The 18,118-nt window shown below is 45.4% G+C and overlaps 1 protein-coding gene across 1 annotated transcript in view; it reads right to left on the bottom strand.

Moving 5' to 3' along the window:
* NFX1 (nuclear transcription factor, X-box binding 1) overlaps positions 1-18,118 on the bottom strand; it is a 94,340-nt gene that overhangs the window by 27,794 nt on the left and 48,428 nt on the right. Inside the window, exons 8-9 of the mRNA XM_066579225.1 lie at positions 14,276-14,375; positions 11,383-11,600 (exon numbers count right to left, since the gene is read on the bottom strand). Of these exons, the coding sequence (XP_066435322.1) occupies positions 11,383-11,600; positions 14,276-14,375 (318 nt within the window). The remainder of the gene's footprint in view (positions 1-11,382; positions 11,601-14,275; positions 14,376-18,118) is intronic.

Here is an 18,118-nt window from a genome sequence, read left to right as displayed (position 1 = left end):
TGAAAAACAAACAAAAAAACAACAAAAACAACTAAGGTTTTGTATAAAAGTAGAAGAGAAATGCTGCAGGAAGCCCACCAACTGTCAGCTACCGTGTCAATCACAGAACAGAGTGGGAGTCGATGACAGATACACGGGCCATCCAGAGAGTCGTCCAAGTCATACGCTCTGTCATGTCTGAACACGCGGCAACTTTGCCTAACGAACATGTAGTTTTAATCAAAAGATAAAACGATTATCCCCATAGATCGCTTTCACGCGACCGAGAAAATCGTGAGATTTGTGTGTTGAGGGGGAGCGCGAGGAAAGAAATCTCCTGCAGCCTCCCCGCTGTGAGCCAGCGATACTAGCTCCCCCGCAGCAGCACCGCAGCTAGTACGTGCGGGGACGAGTGCTGGACATTGTCTGACATTCGTCCTATTTAAATAGACCTTCAGTGGGTAACGGTTGTTTATGGTTAACGGCCATGTTCAAACAACTCTGAACGATAATTGTCTCGTGTAAATAGGCATTTGGGCAAACGGTGTGGCCACTAACAATGATCAGGCAGTAACCAAGCAGAAGTACTTGGCCGCATCGCTGCCGCATCTCACAGGCGCTGTACCTGTGCAGCAAACGCGGTGTAGGACGCCGTCCTTTTATAGTAACTTCTCTCCTTTTAAGATCGACACCCAATTTTTTCAAAAACTATTTAATAATATACCCAATATATATTATTCACATGGTGGCCGGCACCATCAAGCGTAGGATCCGATGCAGCCAAAAGCTCCAGCAAGTGCAGCTCACTAATAATTAAGGCCACTCTCACACATGGACGCGGCAAAGCATTCACACAGGCGACTACGATATTAGTCCAAGAAACTCATTAATGTACATGTTTACCACTAAATTGTTACGAGTACAACCTTCCTATTTATACTTCGGGCTGTGTGACTTGTGCGGGCACATAGGGTGGATCGCTGGTCACTGTGATTTCTGCGGGCACATAGGGTGGATCACTGGTCACCGGGACTTGTGCGGTCACATGGGGCGGATCACTGGTCACCGGGACTTGTGCGGTCACATGGGGCGGATCACTGGTCACCGGGACTTGTGCGGTCACATGGGGTGGATCACTGGTCACCGGGACTTGTGCGGTCACATGGGGCGGATCACTGGTCACCGGGACTTGTGCGGTCACATGGGGCGGATCACTGGTCACCGGGACTTGTGCGGTCACATGGGGCGGATCACTGGTCACCGTGACTTGTGCGGTCACATGGGGCGGATCACTGGTCACCGGGACTTGTGCGGTCACATGGGGCGGATCACTGGTCACCGTGACTTGTGCGGTCACATGGGGCGGATCACTGGTCACCGTGACTTGTGCGGTCACATGGGGCGGATCACTGGTCACCGTGACTTGTGCGATCACATGGGGCGGATCACTGGTCACCGTGACTTGTGCGGTCACATGGGGCGGATCACTGGTCACCGTGACTTGTGCGGTCACAGGGTGGATTACTGGTCACTGTGACTTGTGCGGTCACATAGGGTGGATTACTGGTCACTGTGACTTGTGCGGTCACATAGGCTGGATTATTGGTCACTGTGACTTGCGCGGTCACGTAGGGTGGATTACTGGACACTGTGACTTGTGCGGTCACATAGGCTGGATTATTGGTCACTGTGACTTGCGCGGTCACGTAGGGTGGATTACTGGACACTGTGACTTGTGCGGTCACATAGGCTGGATTACTGGGGTCACTGTGACTTGTGCGGTCACATAGGGTGGATTACTTGTCACTATGGGAATGGGCACCCCTGGTTTACAGCCCCGATTCCAGACTTGAACCTACAGAAGGACGGCTGATACACAGATTGCGGCTACTTTCCTTCTTGATAGATTATGCTACGTTCATCTGGAATCTGGAAGGGTTAGGCCGCTCTCACTCAAGCGCCAGGCAAAATGCCACGATTTTATTTTCGTTTTTGGTCGCAGGTTCCTGCAGCAGACAGCGGGTTTTAGCGCGCCCCATCGTTCTGATGGGTGATAAGGTGTGCTAACCACGGATAAAAAAAGGGCAGACAGCGCTCGAATATCACGGCATTAGAAAATGCCAGGTTTGAGCGCATGTCTGCAAGGCCCCTATTACTCTGAGCATGGCCAAGTATCCTTCTCCAGGTCCTCCTACCCAACCTGTATAACCCGACCCCAATCATAAGTCACTCTTACAGCTCCTCTTACCGGGAGAACAAAGCCTAAACAGGACGACATTTGGTTATTTCTGCCTATTAGATGCCAATAGTTGGTTAATACTAGTTTAATGTTAAATACTTCATCTTCTTTATCTTCTTCTTGTCTTCTAGTCTCATCCCAGCAAGAAACCGAAACTTCCAAATGAAGACCAGGAAGGAGGTTTCCCAGCCGGGGTAACCCCCGGTGAACCAGGTACTGACCCCCCATATAATAAGGTCTCTATTACGCTGCTGGCTGCCATTACAATATCTTCATGTAAGACAATAGCAGCATAATACGGTTTAGTAGTTTTGCTCCCCGGATCACTGAAATCTGAAGTCCCGTCTAATTCCTCCTAGTAGATAAGATGCGTTTTAAACCATTTGCTTTCTTTTGATTACTGCTATTTCGCTAATACATTCATCGTTTCCTCCTTATATACAGATTCACCAATTCCATCATCCAGCAATGTCATCTGCAGGTGAGATAAATGACCTCTAGAGGCGCTGCGCTCAGATCAATCAGCGTCTATTATCATATAAGACCCTCTGGGATATTTCATCATCTCATCTACTAATAGCAAGGATTCCATCCCGTTAATAAGACTTGGGAGGTTTCACTATTACACTTTCATCCACTGATTTATGGATCTACATTTGTTTTCACAGATCCACCGATGTCATTGTGATTTCGGATGATGATGAGGATTCTATAAGCGATGTAACACCAACTCGCAAAAGTAAGTAGTAATTAGCGGAGTCTTCTCGCTACACCCCAGACTTCTGGTATTGGCCGCAGTATATTGCTCACTCCTCTCTACTCTCATGTGTTATTACAGGACGCAGGACGTCTGATACAGAAGCGGTGGACGACCAGCAGTCCGGATCTCCACTGGTCATTAGAGATGACATCAGAACATCAACCAACATCACTGGTCAGTTTACAAAACTGTTTTCTGTATCTTTAGAGACGACTTCAATAAAAGCTCATTTAGACTTTATCTATTATAAACTGTATGGGACACCAATAGGAGCCCAACATATTATCTTCTCATGGCGATTCTTGTGCTAAATCCAGGAGTAATGACTTCTCTTGCCCGGAACATAACATGGAGTTAGTCACTAAGACACGTAATATTAGGTCTCTTCAGGGTGTCCCAATGGAGAAGCTAAAATGTTCTTCTAAACTTCTGATCAGGCAAAAATTCCCCGCAGCGTCACAAAGTTTCCCTGGTTAGGCTAGAAGTACGCATAGACCGGACAATACTTCTGATGGTGGTATGTGCCGAACCTGGGCGAGGTTTCCGTCCCCAGACACTGATGGGTACAAGTGCCTCCACCCGCTGTCTGTATTACAGCTGCCCATTAATAACCTCATATACACTGGTCCATCATACGGGCAGACAACCGGTTATGGATGAACAGTCTTGTATGTAGCTGCCCTTCCAATAGACATTATTAGCTGTGAACATTATAATACATTTGTCGTCCTGAATTGTAGGGTCTTGTTAATATAAACCTTCCGCACGGATTGTATCATAATGGAAGATTTTCCCTACTTTATATTTCTATACAGATAATGAAGCATTTGAATGTGGAGATGAACCCACATCAGGGAAAAGGTAAGTTATATGAAGTTTCATGTCCCTGTAATTAGTCTTGTGGCAGGTGCACTTTCCTGCCTCCACCTGTCCATACCTATTGCTGCTGCTTCATGTCTCTATGGTAGGTCGACCTCTTAGTGATATAACCCCCTATTGTAGGTCTAACTCTTAGTAATATTACCTGCTATGGCAGCTCCTCCAGTTACTGATATTACCCCTATGGTAGGTCAACCTCTTAGTGATATAACCATTAGGGCAGTTTTATGTCCTACTGATATTACCCCCTATGGCAGCTCCACCTCTTACTGATATAATCCTTAGGGCAGTTCTATCTTCTACTGATATTACCCCCTAGGGCAGGTCCACCTCTTACTGATATTACCCCCTAGGGCAGCTCCACCTCTTACTGATATTACCCCCTATGGAAGGTCCACCTCTTACTGATATTACCCCTATGGAAGGTCCACCTCTTACTGATATTACCCCTATGGTAGGTCCACCTCTTACTGATATTACCCCTATGGTAGCTCCACCTCTTACTGATATTACCCCCTAGGGAAGCTCCACCTCTTACTGATATTACCCCCTAGGGAAGCTCCACCTCTTACTGATATTACCCCCTAGGGAAGCTCCACCTCTTACTGATATTACCCCCTAGGGAAGCTCCACCTCTTACTGATATTACCCCCTAGGGAAGCTCCACCTCTTACTGATATTACCCCCTAGGGAAGCTCCACCTCTTACTGATATTACCCCCTAGGGAAGCTCCACCTCTTACTGATATTACCCCCTATGGAAGGTCCACCTCTTACTGATATTACCCCCTATGGAAGGTCCACCTCTTACTGATATTACCCCCTATGGAAGGTCCACCTCTTACTGATATTACCCCCTATGGAAGGTCCACCTCTTACTGATATTACCCCCTATGGAAGGTCCACCTCTTACTGATATTACCCCCTATGGAAGGTCCACCTCTTACTGATATTACCCCCTATGGAAGGTCCACCTCTTACTGATATTACCCCCTAGGGCAGCTCCACCTCTTACTGATATTACCCCCTAGGGCAGCTCCACCTCTTACTGATATTACCCCCTAGGGCAGCTCCACCTCTTACTGATATTACCCCCTAGGGCAGCTCCACCTCTTACTGATATTACCCCCTAGGGCAGCTCCACCTCTTACTGATATTACCCCCTAGGGCAGCTCCACCTCTTACTGATATTACCCCCTAGGGCAGCTCCACCTCTTACTGATATTACCCCCTAGGGCAGCTCCACCTCTTACTGATATTACCCCCTATGGAAGGTCCACCTCTTACTGATATTACCCCCTATGGAAGGTCCACCTCTTACTGATATTACCCCTATGGTAGGTCCACCTCTTACTGATATTACCCCCTAGGGCATCTCCACCTCTTAATCTAATCGCCTGTTCCTTGTGATTTGGTTTTGAAATGAACAAGGACTGATTGATGTATGATTTCTTCTTCCTTCCAGCAGACCTCATTGTAACATCAGGGGCTGCTTTATTACTGACATCACCGCAGAGATGTCCCCATACGTCACACACTTCCACCAGAACAAGCGGTTGCTGGCAAGACGACTGTTCAACCTCTACAACCGGACGGTGTTTGAGAACAAGTTACCTTATCCAGTAGTTCATCTCTGGGTTACTCATCTTCATGTTCAGCTTACTTTAAACTCTGGTCATAATTTGTGAGATTTATGGATTTATCCCTGGCAGCAATTAGTGGCTCCAAATCAACTTTAAGTGCGGTTGGACGTAGAACTTGGAGCTCCTGGGCCCTAATGCAAAATCTGTATTAGAGCCTCTCACCTACCATGTGCCAGGTATAATTCTGGCGTCTTGTGGCAGAATGGCATTGTGCCATCTCAGGCACCCGGGCCCGGTTGGGCCTGCTACCTCTGCATCCCTATAGCTAGGCCCCTTAACGAGATTGCCAAGTTTTAACTTCATGGTCTTGATTTGGGGATGAAAAAGGTCTTCAACTTTAATCACCGTTTGAAATAAAATTATTAAGGGATCGTGTGGCTTCAGTTTTGAGTGGATAGAGAATAACAGATATGAAACAAGTCACAACGGAGACATTTGGGTCTGTTTGAAACGATGGAACACAGATTTAATGTTTTCGGTTTTTCCACCTGCCTCTTTAGCTTCCCGATTCCACACTCCTGACCTGGAACACCAGTCTGACAACAGCGTCTGGAAGATGTATTAATATATATGACGATGGGGATTGTTATTCATGTATTCAGATATCAGAGAACATCTGTGACTCTGCCGGTAAGCTTCACAATCGCTGCTTTGGGGTTTACATTAATGACTCTTGTGATACATTGTGTCCTTATTACTGTGTATACTGTTCTCTTTAGACCGTGTGAGAGATACCTTAGCACATGAGATGTGCCATGAAGCTTGCTGGATCATCGATGGAGTCCAAGAAGACAACCATGGAGACCTGTGGATGTCATATGCCCAAAAAGTCACCCGTGTCCATCCTGAGCTGCCAACAGTCACCAAGTATCACGACTATGACACCGATTTTACATACAACTATATGTGCGAATGGTGTCTAAAAAGGTGAAGTGATATCTTATATCTATGTATTTGTGAAGAGAGGGGGGCGGGGGGGGGGGTTCTATGACAAAATATTTATCTTTATATTGTTATAGTATAAGACTAAGTTCTTCCTCCACTCATTGGTCCTCTTGGCCAATACCTGCCTACTAATCGCCGTTCTTCTCTGTAGATATGGATCCTCCACAAGTTTTGGTGAAGAGGCGAGATCTTGTGATGTATGTGGGGGTCCACTGCTCAGTGAGGATGAGGACAGCGAGGACTGACCATCTACAAGGCAAACTCCATCGGCACACACGGCCAGAGAAAACTGCGGAGCAGCTAAAACATCAGCATCCGGAACAAGCCGGCCACAACGCAGGATGAGACTCAATGCTGGCTGTTCCGTAAAACGCAAGCGCCCGACCAAATGTAAGTATATATGCGGCTCATAGAGCAGAGTCACATCATACACAGAGCAGGTCTGCAGGAGAGGTTTCCAATGACACGTGGTCACCGGGATCATCACCGGCTGCGTCTCCCGGCCCGGCGCTGACCGGCACTGCAGGCTATCATCATCTTCATAGTTTATCCTAAGATGATCCCTTGCATTGTATCCATGTAGTAAATAGGTAGAATAGAAATGTTACATGTGATTTATAATTCATTCTAATTATCGCTCCTCACAGAATACCATCAAGGATGGAAGAACACATCCTACATCCTAGTGAATGACAGCAAGCAGAGATCTTGTAGACCAAGAAAAACCTGATATAAAAGGTATGTTGGACATTGGCAGAAATTACATTAATTTGACAGTGAGAATAATATTCAATGGTCCGGTATGTAAACGGCCGCATCCACATGTTAATATCTCATGTATCACATGTAGCAGGGTTTTCTCCTCCCCCACCTGATACATGACTCGGGGTAGTGCTAAGTAACTATTAGCTTCCCTTACACAGAGAAGGGACATTACTTTTTGGCCAGGAGTTGCTAATAGTTGGTTAATACTAGTTACTAAGTATTTATCTTCATGATATATTTGCACTGGAGGGCGGCTGTGAAAGCTTCATTCTACAGAGTAATTTCTTATCATGTTTCTTTCTTCCAGTCTCATCCCAGTAACAAACACCTAAACATCATCCAGCACTGACATCTACAGGCGCTGCGCTCAGGTCCATCAGCGCCTATTATCATATAAGATCCGCTGGGTTAGATCATCTTCTCCCATCTACTGATATCAATGGTTTCACCCCGTTAATAAGACTTGGAGCTTTCAACAAGGTCCTTGTGATTTCTGATGGGGAGGATTCTACAAGCGAGGAAACATCAAAAGTAAGTAGTAATTAGCGGAGACTTCCAGCTACACCCCAGACTTCTGGTATTGGCCGCAGTACATTGCTCACTCCTCTCTACTCTTATGTGTTATTACAGGACTTCGGATACAGAAGCGGTTGATGTCTAAGCCGTGACGGTCTTCAGTGCTGAATAGTGACAGTGATGACAACTGCATGATAACAGCAGCACAAAATCTGTCGCCATCTTCCTAATCTGGGGAAAAAAACTGTTTCGCCAAGCTTTCCCTTTGCCCAAACTTTCCCAATTTTATGCCATATTTACCAATAAAAAACCTAAAACCTTAAGAGTCTTCTGCCTTCTTTTCCTGCAACAAAGTGATCGCCTCTTCACAAGTCACTGGTCAGACCACAGATAGAGTATAGTGGACAGTTTTGGGCATCGGTACTCAAGGAGGACATTTCAGAGCTTAAACGGGTATAAAAGTGGACAACTAAAGTAATAAACAGAATGGACTACAATACCCAGAGAGGTTATAAAAATTGGGATTATTCAGTTTAGATAAAAGACGGCCGAGGAGCGACCTAATAACTATGTATAATATATCAGGGGACAATACAGAGATCTCTCCCATCATCTATTTATACACAGGACTGTAACAAGGGGACGCTCTAATAACTATTTATACATATATATAAGGGGACAATACAGAAATCTCTCCCATCATCTATTATACCCAGGACTGTAACAAGGGGGCGCTCTAATAACTATGTATACATATATATCAGGGGACAATACAGAGATCTCTCCCATCATCTATTATACCCAGGACTGTAACAATGGGGCGCTCGAATAACTATGTATAGAAATATCAGGGGTCAGTACAGAGATCTCTCCCATGATCTGTTTATACACAGTACTGTGCCTGTAACAAGGGGGCGCTCTAATAACTATTTATACATATATATCAGGGGACAATACAGAAATCTCTCCCATCATCTATTATACCCAGGACTGTAACAAGGGGGCGCTCGAATAACTATGTATAGAAATATCAGGGGTCAGTACAGAGACCTCTCCCATGATCTGTTTATACACAGTACTGTGCCTGTAACAAGGGGGCGCTCTAATAACTATGTATAATATATCAGGGTACAATACAGAAATCTCTCCCATCATCTATTATACCCAGGACTGTAACAAGGGGGCGCTCTAATAACTATTTATACATATATAACAGGGGACAATACAGAGATCTCTCCCATCATCTATTATACCCAGGACTGTAACAAGGGGGCGCTCTAATAACTATGTATAATTATATCAGGGAACAGTACAGAGATCTCTCCCATAATCTGTTTATACCCAGGACTGTGCCTGTAACAAGGGGACGCTCTCCTCATCTAGAGGAAAAAAGGGGTTTCTACAACAACATAGAAGGGAGTTCTTTACTGTAAGAGCAGTAAGACTATGGAACTCTCTGCCTGAGGTTATGGTGATAGTGAACTCAAAAAAGAGTTCAAGAGGGGCCTGGACATCTTTCTTAACTATAACATGTTATATCACTGATTACTTCAGAAGGGTCGGTGATCCAGGAATATGCCAGATTGAAGTCGGGAAGGAAGTTTTTTCTTAATATAAGGAAAATTGGCTTCTACCTCATGGCACTTTTTGCCTTCCTCTGGATCAACAGTGCAGGATAATAAGCTGATCCGGATGGAAGTATATTTTGTTAGCCTTACATACTATTTTACTATGTTATTATGAATCACGGGAACCCAGGAAGAGAAAAGAGACCACTGCAGCTGCAGACCGAGCCATAGGTCCAGTAGCAGGAGAATGGCTGCTGATGATCGTCCGGCCCAGCAAGTAGAGCACCAGGGCATGGGAGCAAAGGAGCGCCATGTCCAGTGAAAGCAGCAGGTGATGTCAGGTGAGATGTGCCGGCCTGTGAGGGATGGCCCAGCAGACCTGCAGCAGATGGGTATGGTGGGATACCCAACCTCAGACTAGAGGGCATGGTGATAATTACTCCAGAAGAGTGCCAGTCTGTCAGAAAGACGTCCAGAGTCCTGGGGAACAGGAAGCCAAGTGAGTCATGGAAGGTAGCCAACCATGAGAAAGGGCCATAAGGCTCTGCTGTCCTGCGTTGAGACTGCAGTGAGCGGGCGATCGGCTCCTTGTTGTTCAGGACAGTTTGCAATATTAGAAAGTTTTATAGTTTAATGCAAAAACTTGTGTTGCTTCCGTCTGGTCTTCCCATCATAATAACCAACATCTTGCATCTTCACTCTACGCTACATTCCATGTACATTCATACATATTACTGCATGTTTACTAGACAACCATGAAGTCATTATATACAACACCAGCACATACACACATCCTAGGGTCCAATGTATACATCCATGGTGCATACATATACAATAGAAAGAATACCACGGGAACATTTAGGAGTTCCAGCCATGACTCCTCACTACACACAAACTCCCAGTGCCAACTGGCAAGCAGATGGATGTGGATCCACCATGCCACACACCGGTTTGGCTTTGGGCTTTCTGAGGTCACAGCACCTGGGGAACCCCGGTTTTCATGCTTAACCCCTCCAATTCAGATATCGGCTTTGCTGCAGGGTCCCCAAGCCGCACACAGATAGTCCCGATTATGTGGCACGGTACCTGTAGGTCTGAACAGAGGCATCGTGAGGAAACAAGCTGAAGTCAGGGCAGGTAGCACAGGTGAGTAAACGAGGTCCAAACTGAAGGTCAGGGCAGCCATTCCAAAATACAGAGCTGAGGTCAGGGAACACAGAGGTCAGAATGGTCTCCCCAACTCTCTTAGAAACCATGGTTTACCAACTTTCTCTACATGACCGATTCATCTGTCATGTGGCTTTATTTTCACTATTGAGGAACAGTGAATCTGATTAGTAAGGGCATTGACCAAAGACCACCCACTAGACAGACAGGCCAAACCACTCAATCCAATGTAGTGAAGTGCATCCTACTGGGTGCTGAGAAGACATTTAAAGGGGTTGTCCCGCGATAGCAAGTGGGGTTAAGTACTTCTGTATGACCATATTAATGCACTTTGTAATATACATCGTGCATTGAATATTGGCCATACAGAAGTTATACACTTACCCCCTCCGGTGCTGGCGTCCCCGTCTCCATGGCGCCGACCAAAGCCGCCTTCTGCCTGGATTAGACGCGCTTGCACTGAAGGGGCCGCTCCGGCGTGCTCGCGCCGCACAGGTCTTCTGCCCATGCGCAGAGGACCTCTGCGGCGCAAGCACGCCGGAGCCGGACAGAAGAGGGCAGACTGCGCAAGCGCGTCTAATCCAGGCAGAAGGCGGCGCCATGGAGACGGGGACGCCAACACCGGAGGGGGTAAGTGTATAACTTCTGTATGGCCAATATTTAATGCACGATGTATATTACAAAGTGCATTAATATGGCCATACAGAAGTGCTTAACCCCGCTGCCGCGGGACAACCCCTTTAACTGAACACTGCCAGCATGAGAATATATAGTTCTGGGCGGAATGATGACAAACCCGGGTGTATCACAATACAACACATATCTGGACTTTAGATAAAGCCCTCACATCCAAAACTGGAGGCGTGAGACAAGTGGTGGTCCAGAGCCATTCTCTACAACTACGAAAGGCGGCTTAGATTACCGTGAGAACCACAAGGCAGAGGCTTTCCACACGTCTTCCCACAAGATGGTATTGGATCAGTGCAGATTTTTCTGTCCACACAGCCCAACTCAAGTAATTTGCTCAATGGAGTTTGTCCACAGGGGCAGAAACGCACAATCTGGGGAAGTCGTGGACAAGGCTGGCAAGGCTGCGGATGGCAGACCTCCGTACACCCATGTTTTCCGCAATTTAATTTTCTGTAAGTAAACATATGTGTTAGGACTTAAAGGACGTTCTATGTAACAGACATGACATGCACAATGGAGAATTAAAAACAAATCTAAATTAGTGCTGCAATAGAAGAAAGGTTTCAGCCCTTCCCATCACTTTAGGTATATGCGCCATCCTACCTCAGTCCATACAACTCAATCCTTGACTAATATTTCTCACTCAATCTCACCTAATTTACTAAAAAATACCTGTGTGTTGCATCCCTACCAAAATAAACCCACTATTGAGAAAACGTGGAACAAAATGAGAGCTCTTAATAGTGTATTCCTCGTTGGCAAACCAGTTGCAGCGCCAACAGGGCACTTCACATAATGACTTCATACATGCAAAAAAAAAAATCAAAGGTTTACTCTCATACATCAACTTGAGAAGGGCCTTAAAGGGGTTGTCTGGTTGTAAATGAATTTTTTCAAATAAGAGCCAAATGGGTTAAAACAATAAAACAAGCAGGTAGTTATCCTCCTCAGCCCCACTGCGACAGCGCTGCAATTCCTCCATTTGAAAATCCTGGCATCATGGCACCCAGGATGTCAGCGCTGATGCCGGGAAAAAAAAAAGTTGTAACACTGCAGCCTCTGATTGGCAGGCAGTGGTCACCTGACTTCCACAGTCATAAGAAACCAGGACAATCGCGGTGCTGCTCCGCTGGATTGCCAGGAATGAGGAGGGTAAGTACTCATTTGTTTTACTGTTTTGACCTATTTGCTTCATATTTTAAAAAATTTCATGTGCAACTAGACAACCCCTTTAAGGGCCAAATCACATGGCAGTAATTTCAGGCCATGTCCACAGACAGCACATGGTCCCATTATAGTCTATGAGGCTATACACATGAACAAGTTTTCACATGGACCAATGATTTTGGTTGGGGAAAAAAATTGCTGCATGTCCAATTCTCGTCTGTTTTCCAGCATAAACGAGGATAGGACATGCAGCGTCTGCACAGATCGGACAGGAAATGGCGGAGTGTCCGTGTGCTTTCCAAGGCGGGTTGCGCATGAGCTTCGTGGGTGCAACTCGCCATATGATTGTGTGAATCCGGCCTCTCTGAACTACAAGATAAGTTTCCCAAGAGCAGTTGTTTTATTTATTACCTACAAATACAAAGTTAAACCCAACATGTAGACCATGACCTACTGAACAATGAATGGGCATCTCCCTAAGGGCTCCCGCACACTTGCGATTTTGTTAACGCCGTGTTTTTTTTTTTTTTAGGAGGACGTCCAATGCGATGGGTGACTTTAATAATGGTGGCCATTTAGTGTAAAAATCAGTTACATTACACATGCTGCTCCCTAATCAGGGGCATAGATGGGGCATGTGCCCCAGTTGCAATCGGGCTGGAGGACTGGCCAACAACCACAGGACAGAATCAGCTGTTTGCTTCGGCAGCTGCCTGACACCAAGGGCGCCTCTTAGTTCTACAAAACAGCGGATTGCTGCTGTCAGGGGCAGCCTGCGTGTTGGGCAGCTGCCAAAGCAAACAGCTGCTACGATAAGACAGAGACAGTCTTTGTGAGCAAAGGACCTTTCAGGACATCCTGCATGTGACTAGTCGCACAGGCTCCGCTGTCGGGGCTGTTCTCTACAGTTTTTTTTCCGTACAGAATATGAAAGGTCCTCATGAACAGGTAAAACAGATGTATCAGAGAAGAGGTGACCTGTGATTAATCACTAGAGGTAACTGCACTGTAATCACTATCGCTGTGTAGAACCGGTCTCTGTTATATGGTGAATGCATGATAACATTATTTTTGCGTGGAGGGCCAACAATGATGTCTTGAGGCTTGTACCTCTGATCTCTGAAGACCCCAGCAGTGTATCAAGCTACTAGTGCTACATCAATAAGGCTCATAAGCCCAGTGATGCAGCTAAATCTCACAGATGGGCTGTGCCCGAAGCCATGAAGTAGAGCAGGGGGACCCTAGCTGAACTTTTGCACCGGGCCCATGAGCCTTTACCTATTCCCTGTGTCTACGGTAGGGCCACACAGAGCGGCATGTCACAGTACAGCCACAACATGATTCAGTGCCATTACCAATCGAATGTTATATGGCTGCACGCAGGATAGATTATAAAAATCTGATCAGCGAGGGGTCTGATCCCGAGAGCTTGCACTCCGCTATCTCCAACAGTCCCATTGAAATGAATGGGATGGTGGCATGCATGCCGCTCCATTCAACGTACAATGAGGAGGAGAGTGAAGGCATAAGACTCCCCCCCCCCCCCCCCCTCACCTACCCCATACTTCGTATCAGTGGGGGAAGCCTCGGTGATGAGAAGTCGATTCTGGGATAATCCCTTTGGGTTTCCAATGGGGAAGAAAGCTAACAATTTTTGCTTGGAGGGCTGGAAGCCCTGCTGTAGTTCTACCTCTGCCATAATCATATGTACGGGTATGGTAATATGCATGTCTCCTCTTCCTTGGCATGTGGCCGCCATATGCATATCATCATACAAGTCTGCTACTAAAACGCATTACTGACAGTTTACAATAAGATGCACTGTAGATGTGACAGTAAGTAGATGTACCAACCTGTGGTGAGAAGAAAATAACAGACAGCAGTAATCATTGCACTATCATCAACCTATCTGCATGTTTAAGTAGTCGGCCATCGGTATCAGAGGCGCTGAAGCTTACTTGCCACAGAGCTTTTGGCAGGAGAAGTTTCCAAACCCATCGTAGTTATCCTTGTCTGTTCCGCAGGACACGTCCCGAGAGCTGCCGCCACAATAGCACGCTGCGTGGGAGACCAACAAAGACGACACCGAATTAGTCCAACATTATTATATTATACTAGATCTATAAAATTGTATGTATGTGCGCGCCACCATAAGTCATCAACGCCTGTAGCAATTTGAGCTACACTTGATACATGTATAACTCCTCCCATGGGGCCAAATTTGGGGGGGTTAACACAGCCCCACTACCCCCGGGGGGAGAGGGTGTGGGAATGCTAGAATTGCACTTGAGCAGATGGTTTTTATTTCACAGGCTTATATTACACAGATGACCTCCTCCTTATCATACACTAATCTATTACACAGATGACCTCCTGCTCCTCATATACTAATCTATTACACAGACCTCCTGCTCCCCAGATAATATCTTACACAGACTACCTCCTCCTCTGCTCCAACTACCACACAGCTTCCCACCAGCACTAAGCCACTATGTACCACACAGAAATGAGCCCAGCACCCACTATTATGAAAGCTGTCCAAAAGGAAATCGGTGTTGCCCATAGCAACCAATCACAGCGCAGCTTTCATTGTACCTCAGCAGTATAACAAGTGAAAGCAGAGCTGTGATTGGTTGCTATTGACAACAAAAATTACAGGGGAAGTCGGTGAGTTTTTGATTCTTAATTACACCAGTATTACACAGACTTCCTGCTCCTCAGATAATATCTTACACAGACAACTTCCTCCTCCTCAAATACTATTACACAGACGACCTCCTCCTCAAATACTATTACACAGACTTCCTCCTCCTCAAATACTATTACACAGACGACCTCCTCCTCAAATACTATTACACAGACGACCTCCTCCTCAAATACTATTACACAGACTTCCTCCTCCTCAAATACTATTACACAGACGACCTCCTCCTCAAATACTATTACACAGACGACCTCCTCCTCAAATACTATTACACAGACGACCTCCTCCTCAAATACTATTACACAGACGACCTCCTCCTCAAATACTATTACACAGACGACCTCCTCCTCAAATACTATTACACAGACGACCTCCTCCTCAAATACTATTACACAGACGACCTCCTCCTCAAATACTATTACACAGACTTCCTCCTCCTCAAATACTATTACACAGACGACCTCCTCCTCAAATACTATTACACAGACGACCTCCTCCTCAAATACTATTACACAGACGACCTCCTCCTCAAATACTATTACACAGACGACCTCCTCCTCAAATACTATTGCACAGACTTCCTCCTCCTCAAATACTATTACACAGACTTCCTCCTCCTCAAATACTATTACACAGACGACCTCCTCCTCAAATACTATTACACAGACGACCTCCTCCTCAAATACCATTACACAGACGACCTCCTCCTCATATACCAATATTACACAGACGACCTCCTCCTCATATACCAATATTACACAGACGACCTCCTCCTCATATACCAATATTACACAGACGACCTCCTCCTCATATACCAATATTACACAGACGACCTCCTCCTCATATACCAATATTACACAGATGACCTCCTCCTCATATACCAATATTACACAGACGACCTCCTCCTCATATACCAATATTACACAGACGACCTCCTCCTCATATACCAATATTACACAGACGACTTCCTCCTCATATACCATTACACAGACGACTTCCTCCTCATATACCAATATTACACAGACGACTTCCTCCTCATATACCAATATTACACAGACGACCTCCTCCTCATATACCAATATTACACAGATGACCTCCTCCTCATATACCAATATTACACAGACGACTTCCTCCTCATATACCAATATTACACAGACGACCTCCTCCTCATATACCAATATTACACAGACAACCTCCTCCTCATATACCAATATTACACAGACAACCTCCTCCTCATATACCAATATATTACACGGACGCCCTCTTCCTCCTCATATACCAATATATTACACGGACGCCCTCTTCCTCCTCATATACCAATATATTACACGGACGCCCTCTTCCTCCTCATATACCAATATATTACACGGACGCCCTCTTCCTCCTCATATACCAATATATTACACAACCGCCCTCTTCCTCCTCATATACCAATATATTACACAGACGCCCTCTTCCTCCTCATATACCAATATATTACACAGTCGCCCTCTTCCTCCTCATATACCAATATATTACACAGACGCTCTCTTCCTCCTCATATACCAATATATTACACAGACGCCCTCTTCCTCCTCATATACCAATATATTACACAGACGCCCTCTTCCTCCTCATATACCAATATATTACACAGACGCTCTCTTCCTCCTCATATACCAATATATTACACAGACGCCCTCTTCCTCCTCATATACCAATATATTACACAGACGCTCTCTTCCTCCTCATATACCAATATATTACACAGACGCCCTCTTCCTCCTCATATACCAATATATTACACAGACGCCCTCTTCCTCCTCATATACCAATATATTACACAGACGCCCTCTTTCTCCTCATATACCAATACATTACACGGACACCCTCTTCCTCCTCATATACCAATATATTACACGGACGCCCTCTTCCTCCTCATATACCAATATATTACACGGACGCCCTCTTCCTCCTCATATACCAATATATTACACTGACGCGCTCTTCCTCCTCATATACCAATATATTACACGGATGCCCTCTTCCTCCTCATATACCAATATATTACACGGACGCCCTCTTCCTCCTCATATATCACTATATTACACAGACGCCCTCTTCCTCCTCATATACCAATATATTACACAGACGCCCTCTTCCTCCTCATATACCAATATATTACACAGACGCCCTCTTCCTCCTCATATACCAATATATTACACAGACGCCCTCTTCCTCCTCATATACCAATATATTACACAGACGCGCTCTTCCTCCTCATATACCAATATATTACACAGACGCCCTCTTCCTCCTCATATACCAATATATTACACAGACGCCCTCTTTCTCCTCATATACCAATATATTACACAGACGCCCTCTTTCTCCTCATATACCAATATATTACACGGACACCCTCTTCCTCCTCATATACCAATATATTACAGACGCCCTCTTCCTCCTCATATACCAATATATTACACGGACGCCCTCTTCCTCCTCATATACCAATATATTACACAGACGCCCTCTTCCTCCTCATATACCAATATATTACACAGACGACCACTTCCTCCTCATATACCAATATATTACACAGACGCTCTCTTTCTCCTCATATACCAATATATTACACGGACACCCTCTTCCTCCTCATATACCAATATATTACAGACGCCCTCTTCCTCCTCATATACCAATATATTACACAGACGACCTCTTCCTCCTCATATACCAATATATTACACAGACGCCCTCTTTCTCCTCATATACCAATATATTACACAGACGACCTCTTCCTCCTCATTTACCAATATATTACACAGACGACCTCTTCCTCCTCATATACCAATATATTACACAGACACCCTCTTCCTCCTCATATACCAATATATAACACGGAAGCCCTCTTCCTCCTCATATACCAATATATTACACGGACGCCGTCTTCCTCCTCATATACCAATATATTACACAGACGCCCTCTTCCTCCTCATATACCAATATATTACAGACGCCCTCTTCCTCCTCATATACCAATATATTACACAGACGCCCTCTTCCTCCTCATATACCAATATATTACACAGACGCCCTCTTCCTCCTCATATAC

The sequence above is a fragment of the Eleutherodactylus coqui genome, chromosome 9 (assembly GCF_035609145.1).
Source record: "Eleutherodactylus coqui strain aEleCoq1 chromosome 9, aEleCoq1.hap1, whole genome shotgun sequence".
Classification (NCBI taxonomy): Eukaryota; Metazoa; Chordata; class Amphibia; order Anura; family Eleutherodactylidae; genus Eleutherodactylus; species Eleutherodactylus coqui.
This window is presented reverse-complemented; position numbering and strand designations above follow the sequence as displayed.